The sequence below is a fragment of the Phalacrocorax carbo genome, chromosome 1 (genome assembly GCF_963921805.1).
Source record: "Phalacrocorax carbo chromosome 1, bPhaCar2.1, whole genome shotgun sequence".
In the NCBI taxonomy this organism is placed as follows: Eukaryota; Metazoa; Chordata; class Aves; order Suliformes; family Phalacrocoracidae; genus Phalacrocorax; species Phalacrocorax carbo.
The window spans coordinates 186,011,151-186,033,593 of NC_087513.1; the positions used below are offsets into that span (position 1 = coordinate 186,011,151).

Sequence of the window (22,443 nt, forward strand, 5' to 3'; positions counted from 1 at the left end):
GCTGTCATCCCTGGTTTAATGCAGAATGAAGCTTCCCAAGCCCTGGCTCAGCAGACATTGTGACTTTTTCTTCTGAAGATTTCATTCTCTGAGTGGTGAAGGTCACTTTCTTGGAAGCTGAAGGGAGCTCTGGAACTGCAAGCTTCCCAGGTCCTGGTTGTGACCACAGTGTAAATCACTCTTGCTGGTATGGGAACCGGGGTGCTCTTGTCCTTTAGCGGAATACTTTACCTTTTACCAGGCACAGGGGCCTCCTTAATACCAGGCAATTAGGCAGACAATGAAGGAAACATATTTGCATAACATACTCAGACCAAAGGTTTCTATGAGTCACCCGGGATGCACTTTCCAGGAAAAAGTGTTTCCAGTGTTGCTGGAGGGCGACAATAAATTGATTAGCCTCTTTAAAATTTCTCATAAAATTGTATTAACAAAACGGTAAATACATTACACAGAGACTGTAACCACAGGATGTTTACATAATGCCCATAGTGGACGAGTACTAAATACCATAAAAGACCTGAGACCCCCCCAAAAAGTCCACAAGTTCTGGCTCTCACGAGGCAGCTAGAGCACCATTGTTCCTCCTCCTCCTCTTCTTCCTCTTCTTCCTCACATTTCAGCTTCGGCATTGTGAACTTTGCTGGTGGTTATTGCAATTCCTATTGCTAGGCTTCCGTTGTCAGAAAAGAGCTGAGCCAGGGAAGTGTTCAGCACAAGGCAATCCCCATCTGAAATGACAGAGTCAACACACTCCAGTACCGACCTGGGGGTTGCCTCCCACTTAAGGCGCCTCTGGTTCCTGTTGAGCTCGAGCCGGTAAGTGAAGTTGTCGGCTTGGGTCGGCGTGCCAATTAGCATCATCGTAGCGAAGAACTGGGGGTGGCCTTCATACTTCTCCTGCTTCCTGAGGACCAGCAAAAACTGGTGGCCAAGGCAAGAGTGCATGATGATCCAGTCTGTGGGTGCAGGCAGGTGCATGTCCGTGGCCAAGAAGACAATCTCTGCCCCCTGAAGGATGTTGATGCGGTGGGTCTGCCTCAGGTGGGACACCACCACCTCCAGGTGCCCTTCCCATGGGCAGGAGAAGAGTGGGCATGTGCAGGGAACCAGCTGGGGGTCGTGTACTGCTTCATGGTGATGGCAGGGAGGAAGGACGCCTTGTTCCACAGACGTCTGTGCAGCTGCACAGCGGGTCGGTGCATACTACAAGAAGAGAGAAATTACATGTGATAGCAGGTGGACCAGGAATCTGCACAGGTATTCAAGGTACAGACCCCACAGACACCAGACACCTAATACCCCACCTAAAACAGCACCACTGGGAACACCAGGAACCCAGCACTGCTGAAACCAGGGGCAATCCAGGCCTGGATCTGCACAGCAAAAGGTGCTGGCAGTTGCCTTGCTTTCCAGGAGAAGAGAGAAAACATTTGAGCCATGATAAGTCACTTCAAATGAAAGTGATGTATGTGTTTAAAGAGCGATTTCATTAGTTTGGGGGAGAAAATCTGATTAAAAAAAAAAAAAGCCCAACAAAGCAAGGACAGCATGGAGCGTTTTATATAGTTAAGGCTCTTGCAGCTCAGAACAAGGAAATGAAATATGTATGGCTTTATTATTCTTTAATGAAACACACTGGCAAATACTGGTGTTTCTCCTGAAACAATATGCTTTATAACACCCATAATTTGTGAAATAAAAGTCAGGCTTTGTTGCATATGATGCCTTCATTTTTTTTTTTTGGTCAATGTATTTGTATGTAATTGATGCGCTTACCCCCATAAATCTTAAATAGCTCTCAAAAGTGGATGGATGGCAAATTAAGGGCATTTTTATACTAAAGTAAATATGGATTAAGGTAGGGCAGCTAGCTGAAAAGGCAGCAGCTCTTGCAGAATAATTCCACATGAGGACTAGGAAGCAAACTGCTCTGCCTCTGTCAAGCGGATGTTGTTGAAGAGAAATGAGTAAGTCTTATTCAGCCAAAAGTGTATCCACATGTAATGCTATTCAGGAAGAGTAATGGCTCTCTGCAATAACTCTGTGCGGAGACAAACCCTAAGGCACAGGGATGCCAGTCATGATTCATCCTACTCAATTTTAAGCATTTACTTCAGCCACCTGAGATGGAGACCTGGTAACACTGGACTGCCTCTGCAGTCAATAGAGGGAGGCAGCCCTTCCCAGTGGCGGAGTCAGATTTTGGCTGGAGTAATTCACCTCCTAAAGGTGGCACTGGCTGCTGCCAGAGTGACTGAGGCTGGGATCCAATCTGTCTAGTTGTACTTAAATTTTAGATGCTTAAACACAGGAGGACAATGGCTCCTTCTGAACTCCTTTGAGATGCTTATAAGGTGTGTAAGTATTAAGAGTACATATATATACACATGTACATTTTGCTTTACCATATGTTTTAGGAAGATTCATGTAATTCCCCACATACTGCCCCACATCTGCTCATTTTAACATATGTATCCAAAATTACAGGAACTATAGTATGGTTCTTCCCAACACACTGGATGTAAAAGGGAGATGTTTCTTCTTCCTCTGACATTTGATATGAAGAATAATTGACTATTTAAGCCCTATTATTGAACCTTGCAGCTTTTTCTTGGGAGAATTATTACTTCAACAGTACTGTTCTACTTTTCCTCCCTCATTTTTTTTGTTTTGCTGTGTAAAATTTAAGAATATAAACTTTCCAGCAAGATAATGAATTGAGGTCAGATAAATTACTGTCATTGTCTGGGAAATAAAACAGGTCATTATAAAGCAATTGAGGATTGTGGTTTTTAGCTGCCTGCTTATCATGGTGGGATTGCTGGAGAAGACTGGTTCACACTTAATTCTACATTAATTTTTGCATCCCATTAGGATGAAAGTTATGGTTAATTTAAGCTCTTTTGGTGAAGGAGGCTACTGCAATGGCAGATCGTAAAAGCCTTTTTAAAAAATCCCTGAAATGCTAATTGCCTCATAAAATGAATTCTAATCTCCCAATCTAATACAGTGGGTGTGAGCAATTACTTTCTCTCACCAAACTGTTAATGCAACATTAGTGATTATACTAATTAAAACTAATGAACTCATACTCACATGCTGATAAACCTCTCAACCGCTCGACAAGTTCCAGCCTTCTATCAGTTTTATTTAACTCCTCTTTAGGAAGATGAATCTTAAATTAACCTCTTGAATAACATTCAAAATTAGGTTTTGAAATGTGAAGCTTTATAGACTGTGTATAATTCCTCTCCAAAGATTACCAGAGTCAGAGAAACCGTTTCCACTGAGGACGTAATTGAATTTAGAAATGCATTCTTCTAATTTGATAAGCCTGGAAAGCAATGGTAGCTCATCCATCTAAACTATATCCAAGGTAAGAAAAAACAAGTATCTCCAAAAATAACTTTATAAAAAGCATGTTTTTTGGCTCAGGAACTAGAAAAATAAAGTACGATGAGCAATTTATTCATTGTATCTTTCTTCTTTCCTTCATTTATGATTTTTTGTGCATGTGTTCAAATAATTGAGAATTGTCTTTCACATCTCACATTTTTGAAACCTTTCCATGAATCACTGCAGCAAAGGATTTTTGGTCTGACTTTGTTCAGTTCAAGTTTATTGAAAATTCTGGAAATCCAGCACAAACCACATGATCTGTTTTTGTTCTCTGACTAGGTGAGAATCATCTTCAAAATCTGGTTTCTGAATTATTCAACATTCCTGTTTCTAAATTCTAAATTTTGTAATATTCTGAAAGAAATACTTTAAAATTATCTGTCTCTGTAAAAAAAAGTATCACAGAAAACTATTATTTTACCTTTACTTTTGAGGTATAAGTGTAACTGTTGGGTGCCTGTGCCCTTGTTGGTCATTCATATGGCTGTGAATAAAACCTCTAAAATTGAAATGCAAAATGGGCATAAAATGGTCACCTTGAGTGCATTTAAATGCTTAAATAAATATTTATGAACATCTTTTCCATGTTTAATCTGCTCCAGTATTTACTTTCCATCATTTATTGCCTGATTACCTAATAAAATTAGGTTTATTATATTGTTGTGTCAGTCCAGTATTATTCTGAATTCTATTTTTGCCTGTTGGCCAATTTCAGTCAAATTTAACTGTGTGATAGAAGTCTTCAAGGCTTTAATTTTCAACCGGTTTTGTGAGAAAAAGCAGCAAGGTAGAGAAGTATAACCCTTTTGTGCCTCCAGGGAGGAAGAGCTTGCCATGTGGGCAATATTACATTGTCAGATAGGAGAGAAAGGAGAGAACCTAAACAACTGCAGTTTGATCCCAAATGTATTATAGACACCAGAGAACCCACATGAGAAAATGTCTTTATGAACAGGAGAAAAGGCTTCAGCCAGACTGTTCCTCATTAGATGCACGATAATCCCACCACGAGACACCAAGCCACAGGAAACCAGGCTCTGTCTGTCACAGAGAAATTTCTTTTTAATGATGCACCTTATTACAGTGCAATTCTCTTTAAGAACAAGTCATTTGGCAACGAGCAATTTATAAACACACAGTACTTTTCTTATTAAAAAAAAAAAGGTGGTTATTTTTGGATCCGGGACACAGGGCTTCTGGGTCCTGCCCCAGCCTTTCTACAGCCTTTCTGCTAAAAATGCCACAAGCGTCTCTAGGTGAAACTCCTGTGTTCTAACTTTGACGTCTGAGGAGTAGGTGGCTAACGCCGAAGAACATAAATTCCTTTTACAGCCCATACAGAGCCCCGGAGTATAATTCACTTCATCCCAAGAGGTGCTGAAGGAACATCCCCCGGACACCGCTCTCTACGTGCAGCCAGGACCAAACCCATCCTTGGGGCAGATCCACAGAGGTTTTATTGGTTTCTAGCCGAGGAGCAGAAGGGCACCCCTGTTTCAGACAGGAGATACTTGTACCACTATGGGCTTCTCCTGCTGGAGGTAATGCAGTCTGTGGAGGGAGAAATGCACGCCTGTTCAGACAAGGGTGTAAGTCTGTGTCTCCCTACCACCATTACACCAGCGACTTGATAGAAAATCCAGGGCAAGGTTGAAGGGTAGATCCAAGAGGTAGAGATCTCTGAGGCAGAGAAGACACAAGCATATCTCTGAATCTGCAGCTGTAAAGCTGAGGCACCCGCCCAGGAGAGAGGGCTTTGGTGTTGCTCCTTATGCTCTGGCAAAACTTTTGTATTTTAATTAGCAAAGACTTTTGGTCAACTATGCTAAAAATAGTGGAAACAGAGGCAGCAACTTACACTGTACCCCTGTGGGCTGAGCTCCCTGCCCTGTGGGCTGTAGGCACCAGCTACACCGTGATCCCTCAAGCCCTGCTTCTCTGCTTCACATTGGCACAGCTTCAAATGGGAGAGCAAAGGTGGCTGCTGCCCTGAGCAGCCAAATGCCTTGCAATTAAGGTCCTGACTTGCAAATGGGGAATTTCCTCGCTGTAAACTCCTCAGGGTGAGAGAGGGTTGAATCCGGTCCTCCCACACCATGGGAGAGGACCCAGACCCTGATGAGCTGGAGTAAAAGGAGGGTGAGTAGCACCGCTGCATTGTAGAAGAATAAACGCTGCTCAGGTCTTCAGAGTGAAGGTTAAATGCCACCTTTCTGCACTTTCCAGTGTTCCCCAGTGTTATACTGGGAGCCTGGATGCCTCATTCATACTTTTACATACAGTAATGCACATAATATGCAAAAAATCAGCCGTTTACATGCTCATGAACAGTGCAGCATGTGCTGAGGAGAACTTCCCAAGGAGTGAGGACAATAATCCGTTTGCTGCCCAGTCAAGGGTTTCTGACAACAAAGCAGATGCTGTGAAAGATCACCCTTTTCCAGACACTTCACATCTATTCAACTGCATTTTATCCAGTGATCACACACAACTTTGCAGACACTGGGCTGTTTGCTTGGGGAGGTCAGTGGCGTAGTCTGACAGCCGTTACAGTAGAGCTTCTTAGCAGTGTCACACTGAAAATGGCAGAGATGAAAACAAAGTCATCGGACATGCCAGCCAGCCTGAACCATCAGAGGGTATTCCCTCTCTACCCTCATCCAGCCTTAGTACATTCTAAGACACTGCAACCTAATCTTCCTCCTGAGAGGGAACGTCTATCTGCTCCTTCTGTGGATCCAAACTCTTTCCTCCTCAGCCACAGCTTTCTTGGCTGGGTTACAGCAGAATTGGTAGGAGCCGTGCATGTTCACAGCACCTTTGGTGGGAGCCAGGGGTTGAGAGGGGCTGTACTTACACCTGCTGTTACAAATCCACTACCTGTGATAATGCTGCCTCCTGCTATGGCTGACCCCACTCTAAGATTCAATTTGCTATTGTGTATAACTCTGTAAAACATGCAATGTTTGGGATAACGCCTGATTCAGGCTGACTTTGAAATATATATTAAATTAGATATGCACTTATGCAAACACATGTATTTATATATAGACTCATAACACTTGCAGGTCTGTTTAAAATGTTTCTGAGTGGGGAAAAAATGCAGTGGGGAAAACCACATTATTTTGTCCAGATTAAACCATTCTGGTACCTTTTTTATTTTAAAAGTTCTCTGTGGGTGGGACTTGGGGGATGGAAGCCCATGCATTTTGACTATGAGCTTATTTTTGTTGTCCTTGTGAAAATAGTCCCAAATTTGAGACTGCATATTTTTTAAAAACCTGTCTCTAGTTCTTTTTATCATGTATTTTTTCTTCTGTAAGGCTCATTGCTGTGGGCTGTGTCTGTCTGTGCATCACAGGCATCTGTCAGATGATACCAATGATGCTGAGCAAAGGTACAACTGCAGTACTATTTCCCAGTTTAGGGTCAAGGAATTTAGGTACAGAGAGATTAATGATCCAAGTGTATTGACCAAATTTTGTTGCCCAGCTTATATCACACAACACCCGATTTTTCATAGTAGAATTGCCTCATAGAGCCCTTGATATTTTCACAATCTGGCCTCCATTAACCTCAGATGCAGCTACAAGTGATCAAACTATACTCAAATCAGGTCTAAGACTTTAGGTTGAGCAACTCAGGAGCAGAGATTTTCTGACTAGAAGCTATCCATGAACAACTTGCTGTAAATGACTCTCCAGTATCATACAGGGCTTTCCAGGCAGACGCATGAACAGAGCTCAGCTCTCCAGGGCAACGTGGTCTTCCTCTCAGCTACAGGACCTCCTTGTTAACCTGCCATCACTTATCCGCTCCATCATCCTATGTGTGACAAGGGACAACAAGGGATACAGTCACCGTGTAGGCAGGTGAGCAACCTGGAAACATCCATGAGAACTTGGTGGACTTTTGGCTTTGACCTAAAGATTTCTGCAGGCAAGGAGGCACCTGGGCCTGCAGCTTTGGGATGCTTTGAATAAGAGCTCCATGGTGAGTTTCAGGGTTTCTGTTGAAACAAATTGGCTTTTGCTTTGCCAGTTAAATATGCCATTTATCCAGTTTTCTTACTGTTTTCCTCCTCTTCCCTGGCTTCTTAGGGTCTGATTGCTTCTTCTCATCTGTATGGAAACTGTTTCCAAGAATTTTCTTATCCTCAGTTTCTTTCTGCCTCATAAAAGCTTTGCCACCCACCAACATCCACCTCCATGTTACTTACACCCACCACACAGGCACAGCTACTATAAAGGTGACATGAAGAAACTAGTGAGTCTTTTAATCCTGGTCTTCATTTAATTTCTATTCTGTTTTTTAGTATGCTAATGAGATTTTGTAAATCTCTCAGATGAAAGAAAAAAGAAAGTCGGAAAACCCCCTGCCTCAACCTATTTTGTCAAAAGCTGTACCATATCTGAAATTAAGAAGTCCAAGCCAGGGCTCATGTTGGAGATTTATTTAAAATTTTAATTACACAAAATCCTATTCATTATGAATGCATGAGTTGAATTTCTTAAGTACTGAATATTAGTTGCAGCTTTGGCAGTGGAAGGATTTGTTTTCCCTGCTATCAAATGGCAGCAAGGGGACAACTTCAAGCTCATTTTGCTAATCTCACTTTGCAACATAATCAGGCGTGACTTGGTGACACAGCACACGGGATGTGTTAATGGCTGTCCTCATGTTAATTACACGCCTCTGAGTGTGCAGAGAAAATGCCGCTTTAGTACATGTCCACACTGTAGCACCACACTTCTCTATCAGAGGGCCCTGAATTTTAGATGAAGCCACATATTTTCAGAGGTATTTTGGAAAAAAGAAGTATGTTTTTGTGGTAGATGTAGAAAAAATATGTTACAGCATTTTAAATGTATCCCAGATGGAAAGAAAGACATTATTCTCAAAACTCCTTGCTGGCTTTTCAAAAATCGGGGTTTCAACACAAACCGTCATGCAGTCTTGAAGTGCAAGCAAAAAATATCAAGAAACTTGACATTTTTCAATGTCTTGAAAACAATGTCATTATAACGAAATCTAAACAGGATACGAACTAAAGCATTTCAGTCTCGTAGATGCTTTCTGGGGAGATCTAGACAAAGACAGCAGCAGGATGGAGTAAGGTCATGCTCTCCAGCTCTACTGCTTTAAAACTAAATTTGATGAACTATTCCCAGCTCATGTGGGAGGACACCAAAACTTCCCATGTTTCAGACTGAAGGGAGATGCACTACCTTGCTGACCCGCAGCCAAAGCTGCAAATGGGTCACAGACACCCAGACAGATGATTCTGGTTTAGCTGCTGTGTTTGCTGGATCCTACTCTGCAGCTAACCTGAGATGATTTTCTGTGCTTTCTTTGACGAATAAAATACATTGAGTAGATACAAGGAAAACCATGCACACAGGCAATTCCTGTGGAGCACCTGGCACAGTTATTTGCTAGGTGATATAAATGAAAAGCATGGAGATGAAATGGATGAAATGGAAACATCTGGACCTGTGGAGGTCTGGCAGGTTGGCAAGTTGATCTGCATCACCTGCTCTGGGGTAATTGCCCTTTGCCTACTCCAAGGGCTTAGCCAAGGATGAATCTCAGCTTTGAGATCTGTAGCAACAGAAAAAAGGCATCCTGGCTTTGAGTAAAGACAGTATTAGGCCATGACTGTGGGAATGGATAGGGCCAGACACGCTTGTAGTGTTCGGAGCATCCTTGCTCAGTGCAGGTTTATCTTGCACTCATGCTCACTACCCTCACCCCACATTGCCTTTCTGCTCTGTTACTTGGGTTTGGGACCCCCTGGCAGAAACATTGGCTTCCTGGAAATTTTGAAGGGTTTTTAAAACTAAGAGGAACAATAGAAGACAATTAACTGCTCCTGTTCCTCAAAGAGAAGCCCACAAGGGTGCTCCTTCCAGTACCATTTAACCCCTTTGCAGAGGCACTGAAGGAAGGAACTGAACTGAGGCTACTTTGGTTGTGGTTGTGCAGGAGTTGGTGTCCCCACTGTGATCATGGAGGGAGTGGAGACAGACTCTGCCACGGGAAGCTTCCCTTCCCCGAAGTGCAGACAGCTACTGGGAGCAAATACAGACCCCAGATCCTGAGGACAGCTACCATCAGCAACAGAGGAGGAAAGGGTAGGCAGCTGCACATCAGAAACATGGGCTTCCTCCTCTGCTGGTAGTTTAGACATAATCTGATAATTTCCCTCTCTATTTTGGTCCTAGAGGACCCTGAACCTTCTCCTGGAACACTGCCCAGCCTTGCAGAGGGGCTGTAACCACTACAGATACAGAAGAAGCGAGGCTCGAGAGTGGGATGTGCCCTCAGGACCTGATTTGCTACTTGAATTCCCTTTGCTGCATTTTGGGACTGGGCACAGTGCAGTGACAACACACCACAGTACAGAGTATTTGATGTTGCATTGCAACTGCTGAGGCACTGGGGCACGGAAAAGTTTACCTTCTCCTTGGACTAGAAGATGATTTTATACCTTGTTTAAGCAAGGGTGATGCCTCTAAACACTGTCCTCTATAGCCACACAGGGGAAGTATTGGAAGCCAAGGCACACACTGTCAGCTCTTCCTCCTGAAGGGCGGTGTGTAACCACTGTTTAGTGCCAGATTGCTCATGAAGAAATGCTGGTTGTGGTTCTGGGTGATGTAGGGAATGGCCTGCATATGTAAAAGGAGATAATCCAAAATATAGAATTATCTGAAGATTCACTTCATCCTTTATCTGCTTTGTATTTTCTATAAAGCCTGTTAACAAAGTGCAAAACCATTATAGGCTTTAATTAAAAGCAAAGTGATAAAGTAGTTCCAGGCTGCATCTGTTCTGTCTGATAGGGGAGGCAGAGTTCACAAAAGCCCTATATCTGACCTGTTGATTTTATGTTTTACATTCACACTGAGGAAGAAATTAATATGGAAAAAAAAAAAAAAAAAGAATAAATTATTGCCCATTGTGCTCATAAACTTTCCAGTTCAGGCTGGCTCTAATAACTCATCATCCAATATTCATTTACAAGTTACTACAGTAACAGCATGTCTCCAAGATGAGCAGATTTGCTGGTGTCATCTGAGATAATTAGACCAAATCCACCCTGAGACAATCTAAATGCTTCCCTTCTATCAAGAAACCTCCAGCTATCACAATTATATGACATTTAAATTTACTAACTGCTCTTTCAGGAATGCACCCTGGGAGTGCCAAAAGATGGCACAAACATTACTAGTTTGCTGGAAGGAGAGAAGAGATGAGGTGAGGACTGCTGAGCAAGGCTGCAACCTCTCTTGGTGGGACCCCTGTCTCAGTCCCATCCACAGACACCTCCTGGACAAGGATGGTCTGTGTCATGTTGTTCTTGCAACTGGCATGGGCTAATAGGCAATTAAGCCTACACCAGGCAGGTCACAGATGAGTTCAGATCCTGGGCTGGGGCCATGCAGGTGGGGCAGGGAGGGAGCACAGGGCACCCAGTGCTGCTGACACTGGCTCTCTGTCCTGCCTCATAGGCTGTGCCTGTACCTACACCTCTGTAACAATCACTGAGCAACTTATCAACCATAAGGTACTCCTAATTTTTGGCTAGGACTTTCTCCTGAGAACTGTGTCTGGGGGAACACAAGAGTGGCTTAAAATCACATCTACCTCCCTCCTGCTGAGGCTGGTTCCAGTGGGCGACAGGCATCTCAAACTCATACACAATTGCCTGGTGTGGTGGAGGTCATGCTTGGGTTTCAGGAGCATTAGAAAGAGAAGACGGGAAAACAAATTGTGCCAGGCTCAGAATAACTCTCCTTTCCCCTACACAGGCCTGCCCCTTCTCCACTCGTGACGTAGCCCTGAGCTTTCAGCTTGCGCTTGCTCTGGGTGCCTGCAACACGAGTGAGGTATTGAATGAAAAAGCTCTTCCTGTTACAAGACAACACAAATTTCATCATTATTCCTCTGCCAGCTGAAAGTGTGGCTTGACTTTGTGCAGTCAGTCTTAAGAAAGGGAAAAATCACAAAACGATCCAGAAAACTAATGTGAGCCATTAGTTTTGGGCTTAAAAAAACCCTGCAAGTCTGGGGAAACTTTTTTAGTTTGTGCAATGTATGCTGTTGCTTCATCGATATATTCTTTACAGTAAGGAAAGGGACATTTCTGTGGGAACATTTGGCTTGTGTCACAAATACTTCTTTTAATTTTGTGCAAATCATAGCCTGTTCCTTCTTCTTCCTCCCCCTCAAATTCTCAAAGAATAGTTCTTCTAGAAGTTTTCTTCACATGGGGAAGATGCAGGTGGAAAGAAAGAACAGAAAGGGAGGTTCAGCTTAGCCAGAGAAGACAATGTTCCACCTACAGCAAGAAAATTGCCTTTGTTAATAGAGTGAAAGTTTAAAGGGTTTTGTTGAAGAGAAAAAAAAATCTACAGAAAATGTTCAAGTTAACTTTCATGGTTATGGAAAGGTACTGTATTGATGGCCCCCAAGTTTGCAGTGCTCTGCCTGCAGGAGTAGATCACAGAGAACAGCAGAGTTCATTTTTTCCCCAGCCTGCCCTGTCAAAATGCCTCAGATCTTAGACAAAAAAGAGGACGAGAAGTCAAGTCTGCCTCCGTGTTGTCCCTCCTGCAGCATTGCTCTTTTGGGGAGGGAATCCCTTTGTATCCCCGAACCCACTGGCACCTGTGCTCTGACCTCACGTGCTACCAGCAAGAAGGATCGTAGAATCACAGAATGGTTGGGTTGGAAGGGACCTTTAAAGATCACCTACTCCAACCCTCCTGCCATGGGCAGCAGCATATGTCACTAGATCAGGTTGCCCTGTCCAAAGTGACCACGAACACTTCCAGTGATGGGGCACCCACAAGTTCTCTGGGCAACCTGTGCCAGTGTCTCATCATCCTCATAGTAAAACATTTCTTCTCCATGTCCAATCTAAACCTATACCCTTTTGGTTAAAACCATTGTCCTTTTTCCTGTCACTACAGGCCCTGGTAAAAAACTCTCTCTCCATCTTTCTTATAACTCCCCTCTGTATATCAGAAGATTACAATAAGGTCTCCCTGCAGCCTTCTCTTCTCCAGGACCAACATCCCCAGCTCTCTCAGCCTTTCTTCACAAGAAAGATATTTCACCCCTCTGACTATTTTTGTGGCTCTCCTCTGGACCCGCTCTAACAGGTCCATGCCTGTTTTGTCCTGGGGACTCCAGAGCTGGACGCAGCACTCCAGGTGGGGTCTCACCAGAGCGGAGCAGAGGGGCAGAATCACCTCCCTCGACCTGCTGGCCATGCTTCTTTTGACGCCACCCAGGATACAGTTGGCTTTCTCGGCTGCAAGCGCTCATTGCCAGCTCATTTTCAATTTTTCATCCACCACAATTCCCAAGTCATCCTCCGCAGGGCTGTTCTCAATCCCTTCATCTCCCAGTCTGTACTGATATCAGGGGTAGATGATGCAGGACAGGAAGGCCCTGCAAAGGGACCTGGACAGGCTGGATCATTGGGCTGGAGCCAACGGTATGAGATTCAACAAGGCCAAGTGCAGGGTCCTGCACTTGGGTCACAACAACCCCATGAAACGCTACAGGCTTGGGGAGGAGTGGCTGGAGAGATGCTTGGAGGAAAAGGACCTGGGGGTGTTGGTTGATGGATGGCTGAACATGAGCCGGCAGTGTGCTCAGGCGGCCAAGAAGGCCAACAGCAACCTGGCTTGTATCAGGAATAGCGTGGCCAGCAGGAGCAGGGAGGTGCCCCCGTACTCGGCACTGGTGAGGCCGCACCTCGAGTACTGTGTGCAGTTTTGGGCCCCTCGCTACAAGAAGGACATCGAGGTGTGTGTCCAGAGAAAGGCAACAAAGCTGGGGAAGGGTCGGGAGAACAAGTCTGATGAGGAGCGGCTGAGGGAGCTGGGGTTGTTTAGTCTGGAGAAGAGGAGGCCGAGGGGAGGCCTTATTGCTCTCTACAACTACCTGAAAGGAGGCTGTAGTGAGGTGGGGGTCGGTCTCTTCTCCCTAGTAACAAGCGATAGGACAAGAGGAAACAGCTTCAAGCTGCGCCAGGGGAAGTTTATGTTGGACATTAGAAAAAACTTCTTCACCGAAAGGCTTCTCAAACATTGGAACAGGCTGCCCAGGGAGGTGGTTGAGTCTCCATCCCTGAAGGTATTTAAAAGAAGGGTAGATGTGGTGCTTGAGGATATGGTTTAGTGGTGGACTTGGCAGTGATAGGTTAGTGGTTGGACTCAATGATCTTAAGGGTCTTTTCTAACCTTAATGATTCTATGATTCCCTCTAGTGAATCAGCTGCACTGCTCAGTTTGGTGTCACCTTCAAACTTGCTGAGGGTGCACTCAATCCCACTGTCTGTCATTGATGAAGATATTAAATAGTATTAGTCTCAGTATGGACCATTAGGGACACCATTCGTTACTGGTTTCCACTTGGATATTAAGCCATTGACTGTAAGTCTTTGGAAGCTGCCATCTAGTCAATTCCTTATCCATCTAACAGTCCATCTACCACACCCATCTCTCCAGCTTAGAGGTAAGAATGTTGTGGGGAACAGTATCAAAGGTCTTACAGAATTCCGGATAGATGACATCTATAGCTCTTCCCTTGTCTACTGACACAGTCACTCCATTGTAGAAGGCTATTGTAGAAGTCAGGCATGATTTGTCCTTGGTGAAGCCATGTTGGCTGTCCTTAATCACATCCCTACCCTCCATATGTTTCAACAGAGAACTGGAGAATCTGCTCCATGACCTTACTGGGCACTGAGGTGAGGCTGTCTGGTTGGATGTCACCAGGGGATGACAACATTGTTCATGGGGAAACCATGGGCAATCCAGCAGCTAGAGACCTGTCATCCAGCAGAGCTGCAGCTCCTGGAGCCTAGTTATTTTTAAAGTCGGAGAGGCTCTGGCTGGAAATCCATTGGCATAGGCTGTGCAGCTCTGGCTGCAGCATCACTGGCTCTTTTTATTGGCTCTGGTCTCTCTGGCTCTCCATCCTAAAATTTCCTATTTCAGTGCAAGTGTAGCACTGGAGAAAGAGGGTGGAGGTGCCACATTTCTTATTTAAAGCCATTCTTGCACTTTAATGTCCCCTTTCACACCCTCGCTTGTCTTGTGGGAAGGTTTTATGTTTTAACTTCAGCCAGGTCCTCCCCAAGCAGGCAGCTTAATACATGCTCTTATAAACTTGCCTGGCTGTACAATACTCTGTACCCTGCACATCATAAAAGCAAATAATTGTACAACTATTCTGATACACTTATGGGTTTTGAGGATTTGAGAATGGGGTGGATTTTTTTTTCCAGCTTTCTACAGACAGCTTTTTATACAGCTTTCTGTGTGACATGTTATTAAACAAGCTGACAAACCACTCATTTCATCACATCAAAGATGTTTCAGCCTTTCTTTCCCAGGACAAACCTCTCTCCTTCTTCCCGAAGAGCTGCCAAAGCTGGAGGGAGGAAGTACAGAGGGACGCTGAGGGAAGGTCTGCTCCCCATCAACATGTGGCCATCAGGCTTACCCTACAATTTCCAAATCCACAGAGAATCCACGCTAACTCAGAATAACATCTTTTAGACCCACGGGGCTTGAAAAGCCTTGGAGAAGGATAGCATTACTTAGCAGAAGAAACACCTGTGAGAAACAACCAGATAAATTTTGGGTGGGATTTGTCTCACGTAAATGTATATTTCAAAAAGATAGACATGTTCAAATCTGGACTACTCACCTAAAGTTCCCTTGATAATGGACATAAGTTATACCTCCACAGAGCAATTAATCATCCCTATCTTGAACATCCCCACCTTCAGGGAAAGTTGAAATTACTATGCAGCACCTACAGCAGATGTTCACTTCTCTTCCATGGCTAGAAATGGAGCTGGGGTCACTGGCCAAGAACCAGAAATCAAACCTGAAAAGTTTCACCATGATCAGTGTAGCACGAGAGTCATTCCTTGGAGCAGCAAAGGGTGTCAAGAGACTGCCTCTGTGACTGTTTAATGGGTGATTATGAGCTGCCTATTTGCCTAATGCAGAAAATCCCTTGAACTGACACATTTTCTTCCCAGCTAAGGGCTGGTCATCCTAATTTTCAGGCCTCTAGATCTAGCAGTGAAATAAAACTAATTTACAGCTCTTGCCATTAGGAGGACAAATTTTCATCTCCGTCCTTCGGGTGAGAGGCACTATAACAAATGAATGATTACTGACCCATGATACCTATTAGAGATTGCAGTTGGGTCATCTCATTTGTTGTTTTAACACAAGAAATTAAGAGCCCTAGCAGGGCTGTCACAAAAATTGAATTGATAATGAGATGAACACTGCCTTTACCAGAGGCTTTTTCTGGAATTACATGCAGGAAAAGCTCAGCGATGAGAGGACCTTGAACTGTGGGCCTGCATCACAGAGCCCATCAGGACTTTCAGCTTGCACTGGCTTCCTCCCATTGCTACCTGGAAGTGCAATCTAGCTGCTGGACATCAGACTTCATACAGACAAAGGAGCTGTTAGCCATGTGCTTGCTCAGCCCTTTTCCCTCCATTGCTGCCCACAGCTAAATTGCCCACCAAAGAGGTTTTGAATCAAAAGGGAGTCAGTGGACAGGACAGTTTGATCCCAACAGCAGCTGCTGTGGCAGACCCCTGTGTGCTTAGCCTGATGCTGATCGCAGGCCAGTCCCTGCTGCCAGGTAACAAAGCTGGCCTTCGAAAGCATCCTCACTGCTGGGAAACAGTTTTCAAGTTTTAGGGGAAATACCGAAGAACATCATGGATAACATCACTCTGATCTGTGTGAAGGCAAAATTAGACCCTAGCAGTCCTGCAGAGTCTCAAGCTCAAGACGTACATATTTGGCTTCTGCTCAGACCCTCCTGCCCCTAGAGCGGAGGGGCTGTACATCACGCACGTGCTGCTCAGCACCACAGCGCCTGTCCCAGTCCGAGACCATGCTCCAGCTGTACCCTGGACCCTCAGACCTGCCAACGATCTGTATCTAGCAGCGCTGCTCCTCCCTGCAACCTATGCTGACACACCAGGCATTTCCTACCGTGCAGCAAAGTGCCTTGGCATTGTCTCATGTATTGAAGGAAAGAAAACTGTAAGAATTGACTGCCACTTAACTACTATCTATAATGCCTATAGTCATTAGCTGACTAGTTGTTCCTTTTTCTGATCTAACTTAAGATGGAAAACTCTCCCACTGCCCTTAGTTCATAGAGGTGTATTCAGTGCATCTGCAAGCAGAGAAAGTACTCAGAGCAGTATCCTACCTTTAATTTTTGGAGTTGGGTTATATCTTTCCTCTCTACATTGGGGTTTCGGCTTAGCACTGGATGGAAGGAAATCAGAACTATTACTCTTTCTTCTACAGTACAGCAGCAGAGCTGACTGTCTTGTTTTCATGGGCTGAGGGAAGCACAAACAGGAGGCCCTTTAGGGTTGTGGTGGCAAGACCCACTTCATATTTAGACAATAGCCCAGAAGTTAAATGATCAATGAAGGACTTTTAAATTCTTCACTGCTTTCCTCCATCCACAGCCACTTAAGCCACTGCACTCCAGCACAGAACAGGGCTGTATGAACACAGCTCCTCCACCACTGCAAACCAGAGCAGATCCAGTACTCACCAGCTTACTGGTGATGCAGATCATTAACCTCATCTGTGCTTGGGGTCTTGTTAGCACTGGTGAGAGCAGCTAATTTCAGGGCAGGCAGTGGAGAACCTGTTTCCACAGAAAGTGCTATTGTAGTTACAGTGGGAAACTTCCCACTCCCTTTCAATTGCTGCAGTCCCAACCCATTCATCACAAATGCTCTTTCCCCAGAGCTGCTTTGTCTCTCTGGTGGACTTGAGGTTGTGAGGTTGGCATTGCAAAGTTGGACCTGTAAGTCACATCTCCATTTTGCTTCCCACGTGAGCGTTCTCCGCATTTATTCCTGCTGCCTGTTTTACATGAAGATCTGCCTTAGCTTTTGGGCCTGCTCCAGCACCATTTGCTAAAATTATATAAAATATTGATTGGTAACAGATACATTACAGGGGCAATGCTATTGAGGATACATTAAGTAAATGGAGGAGCAGGCCCATGATGCTTTCTTCCTTTCACTCTGTTGCTGTTTATCAGAATGGCAATCATCAGTAGCAGACTTGTACAGGAGCTGAATCAGCCACTGCTTAAACTGGTCAGAGATCACCCAAATTAATAGGTTACGGAGAAGACTTGGCACTGTGTTAAACCCCCATAGCTGTGGGTCTGGTACTGTCTGTGGTTACATAGTAGTTACATGGATGATCTTGTGAAATGAGAATGGTTCAAGGGAAAAAAACATTGTGATTCAAGAACCTCAACATTGTGGTGGTCTGCCGTACTGCTCCTTGTTTCATTTTCACTTATTATTGCTCAATATATTATTTCCTTCTCTACTTAGAAAGGTGCCAAGCACTGGTGACAGTGATGGCTGGCTAGTATTTTCCAAGCCATGCAACCCAGGCGGTGAAGTAGAAGGGACAGTAAGAGAACAGGAAAGAGGAAACACAGTCACAACGCCAGGTGATGGGCATCAAGATGACACTGGCAGAAGACAAGAGGAAAGTGAATGTTTCAGGATGAGAAATTAAGGTAAAAAAAGAGTTTCAGGCAGCAAATTTAGACTAAGATATGGAACAAGGTAAACAGCAACCCTTTCCTAACAGTCAGATGTGAAAATGAACATCAGTGGAACCAGTATAAACCTAAACTAACTTGCAAATGCCTTTTTGCTGGAGTTCCTCTCTATTGGCCTTACACAGGTGACTGCAGTTAAACAAATGTAGGCTGAAAAATCAAAGAAGCCTGTATATGAAATAGCATCAGGATTAAGTTAAACCATCTGAAGCTGTAAAGCAGCAGAGTTATAGCTAAACTTACGTCCCCTTTCAGTCTGTTGTTGTCCTGATTCTGGCATCACTTGGCTATTTCTCCCTCCATTGCCTGTAAGGGGAGTTCTGGGTGAATAAGCCAAGCTCAGATGCAGACATCTGGTTTTCAGCTCCTATGCTCAGCTGAGACAAATCCCACCCTGCTCCTGCCTTGGCTCATGAGTTTCCTGGCCACCCTTACCCCTCTGATTCTATCTCCTTCTGACCCATTTTCCTGGCCCTGCACTGTCTTGTCCCCACATTTCCTCAAACATGGCCCTAGTGTCTCCGTGTCCTTGTTTAGATCAGTGTTTTATGAATTTAGGCTCTCCTAGTAACACCTCTGCTCTTCCCTGAACTCTGCCTTAACTGAGCCATGAGGCAGGACTATCAATGTCCCACTCTTAAACCTAGACTGCTTTCAGGATCTCAGCTAGCCAGCTGGAGTATCTCCATGCCCTTTCTTTTCTGTGTGAAGATGAACCTTGATACCAACCCTCTAGCTGAAAAACTCTGTAACATTTGGTCCCTCTTGTGAAAGACTCCATGTGTCACTATTTTCACTCTGACTTGCAGCCTTTAAAGGACAATGATGCACGAGTCTTATGTGCAAGGCCTAAACTGCCAAATAAAGGAGGTCTAGGGACAGACCTCTGGTCCCAAGCTCAGGTGACACAATATGGCTGAGAGACAGACCTTTGTTGAAGGGAGACAGGGCAGCCTGAACCCATGCCAAGGAAAAAGTGGTGCAGGTGGTCAAGGTCCAGACCCCAAGCCCAGACCTTATCTCTAATTTATCAGCCTTTATACTGGTCAATAAAACAGGTCAGGAGCTATTCCCTGGCCCTGAAGACAAGTGGCATAGCTTGTGTCCATGTGGTTCAACTCGCCTCTCACATAGGGTGGCCTCTGCATTGTGCCTGGTGGGAACAGTCCCTGGTCTCTCTGGGTCCATCAAGTAGACAGCTTGCTGCCACAGAGCAAATCCAGGGAGAGTGCTGGCCATCACACAGCATGGATGATGGCAAGTTGATGCTGTGGCCTTGGCCTGCTGCGGCTTGGTGGATACAGCCATAGTCAAATTTCCTATGCCCAGAGGTGGCTCATCTTGTGCAAGCAGGAGGCAGAAATTCACATCATGGGAGTTCATGTGCTGCTTCCCAAGCCCTTGAAGGTTAATGGTTACACAGAGACTGTCAGCCTTCAGGGACGTCTTTTGGCACCTTCCATAAGCACTCAGTCATTTGGAAGGGAAAATAATAAGTGCCTGCCCATAGAAGGCTTTTTCTTTTGGCATCTTATGTCAAGATGCAGTTACATGTCAGGTACATGTTTGTTTTCATAAGGCACTATGTAAAACACACCTCTTCCTTCAAGCACACATTGCGGCAGCAGCTCCTTTGGACCGATTTCGACTCCTCAGCTGAACTGCAACTCTTCTACAGCTAGAATAGGGCATTCAGGCTTCACCTTCCCTGTCAGCTGAAGAGTCACACCACTCTGTAAACTGCCCTTGAAATCAGTGTGGTTGCTATATTAGAAATACTTAGCACATAAATTGTAGGACATGGAGGCAGTGCATGTTACAAGGCATGATAAGTGTGCAGTGAAGCTGCTGTACAAGCTCATTTCAAAACCTAGCACAGACCCCTTGCTCTCCCACCTGCTTGGTTCAGAGCTTTAAGGGAGGTTGTGCTTGGGACAGTATGTGGCTAAGCCCATCCAAATTCCAGTCAGCCAGAAATGGGGTTGAGCTTTCTCACACATTATATTTTTTTATGCTGATATGCCCATACTGCAGGTTTGATGGTAAAATGAGCTTTCTCACATAATTTGTGCTCTTTCACCGAATATCAGGATGTTACTGGCTGGGCAGTTGTTAAAGAACAATAAAACAGGAATGGAAGTGGCATACCCATGTTTCGGTGCGTGCCTCCAAAGAGCTTGATCATGTACACACTGATAAATAATTATAAATGGGGACCTTATCCTGGAATAGTGAGACAGCAAGGGAAAGAATGGGAACTCTCTGTGCAAGTTTTCATGTGCTTGGGCATTTGAAAGCCAAGGAGACCATGGATCCAGAAGGTGTTTTTGTTTCCAAGCCCACCAAGGAGAGCTATATCTATACATGTAACTATTAAAGGCATATCTTCCATGTTCACAAACCCGAGCCTATAAAAAGACAAGCTCGTTTACCAGGGAAAGTCTTTGTGAAAAACCTAAAGGGTCTTTAGACGTGCCAAATTGATTTCTTTGTCTTCAAGCACAAATATCAATTAAGCTGAGGTTATGTCCTAGCTTAAAAGCAGGGTGAGATTTATGTGAACAATCAGTTTCAGTTACAGGGAATTAATCTTAAGTGTATCATACCGGCATAGGAGTGCATTACTTTCCTTTTATGTAATTTGTTTCCTGATACTGGCACTCTGGAGCAAGGGTATTTCAAGTAAATTTTGGTTCTCATTATATATCCAAAACCCATCAGCACAACTACAGACACCTGGTGAAGGGTCACATTCAGTTGAACGTGCTCTGCTGTGTGCAGGTGACATCATGTTTCAGTGGAGGCACCTCAAGGTCTATAGACATTGCTGGTAGAGGAGCTGTGGCTCCAGGGAGAAGAGCAGATGCTGAGTAGCCAGAATAGGTCTCACTCGCTCTGGAGCCATGCATTTCACACTTGGCTGCTTTACCGTATTACCACCCTCATTATTTCTGCTATTATTATTTTTCTAGCATTCAGCATAACAGGTACCCTGAAAAAGGACTGTACAGATGAACCACTGTACAGGTGAACCACTATAAACCCAAATTCCTAGCTGGACAAAGCCAGCACTGCTCCACTACAGCCATTGCACCTCTCCTATGAAGCTGTGCTGCTAGGAGCAGGGAGACACAGGGACAGCAGAGGCTTTCACAGTTTGTGTGCTGACGTGAGGGAAGATAAATTTAGGATCCAGTCCTAGTTTTTGTGGATTGTGTTTTACAGGAGACAGACAGTAGCTAAAAGAAACCAGGCTGCAGTTCACTGTTTCCACAAAGAAACGTGGATATGGAGTCATATTTCTTCTGGCCCAAGATGCTTGTGGTTTTGACTGCATGATGACCTCACTTCAACAGAAACAGTGGAGGTTTATCCTTGCCCTGATCCCTTCCACCATTAGGGCACTCCTGTGGGAAGTACGGGATGCGGTTCCCACCCCATGGGAGAGCCTCCTCACTTCTAGGTTGCTCTGAAAGCAGTGAATGAAACAAAGACTGAAAGCTGCTGCCAGGGAGTTGTGTCTTCTCCTGCCCTCCATGTTGCCACTCTGTGCTGGGTACACTCATAAATTAAATACAGGATCTAGACTCTTGGGGAGCATGGGACTGCCTGATTTTGCACCCAGAGAGGTGCAAGTGGGAGTCACTGAGCTAAGCAAGACAGTGTACTAAGATGTCAGCCTTTTGGGGGCACGGAGGCACACTAGGAACATTAGTACATTGTCAGTGCCAGCTTTGGTGTAGAGGGGCTCTTACAGTGTCTAAGTGATCAGGCGAGTCTTTTGGAGTTAGAGACCAAATAGCATCTAATTATATTTTAGGAGCTGGACCTTGCCCTGAGTCCCCAACAGGTCATGTTCATGGACAGGTAAAGAAAATATCACAATTTACCCCTACGCTGGCTAAAGCACCATCTGTCATAGGAACTTATCCATCCCCAATATACTTGGGGAGCACTGAAAACCTTGGATATCTCAGTCTATTGACTGCAGAGGGGTTACTCTGTTCTATGACACCACACTGGAGCTTGCAACAAACAGGTCTCATACAGCTAGCTGCGAAAAAGGGGACACCTTGAATGAAGATACTGGGAAAATGCATTAAAAAGGCGGGGCCAGGTACTGGAGGTCTCTGCTCCATTAATTGGAGCTGAGCCTAGTGGTGGCTGTGGCCACAGAAGAGGCTGGGGAGAATTAAACTAGGTTTAGCCAGATTACGGGTTCAGTCTGAAATGCTTGCACAGGGGTTCCCTAGATGTGAGGCACACAATATGTGTGGTGTGCAAGCCTGGCATGGTGCCAGAATGTATCAGTCCTAATCTTCATCCTCACCAGCACTGCTGATCTTGGTGCCTGGCAAAAAATCACTT

The 22,443-nt window shown here is 44.7% G+C and overlaps 1 protein-coding gene across 1 annotated transcript in view; it reads right to left on the reverse strand.

The window, feature by feature from the left end:
- Positions 1 to 403: 403 nt before the first annotated feature.
- SIAH3 (siah E3 ubiquitin protein ligase family member 3) overlaps positions 404 to 22,443 on the reverse strand; it is a 47,121-nt gene continuing 25,081 nt past the window's right edge. Inside the window, exon 2 of the mRNA XM_064475242.1 lies at positions 404 to 1,206. Within this exon, the coding sequence (XP_064331312.1) occupies positions 613 to 1,206 (594 nt within the window). The 3' untranslated portion in view covers positions 404 to 612. The remainder of the gene's footprint in view (positions 1,207 to 22,443) is intronic.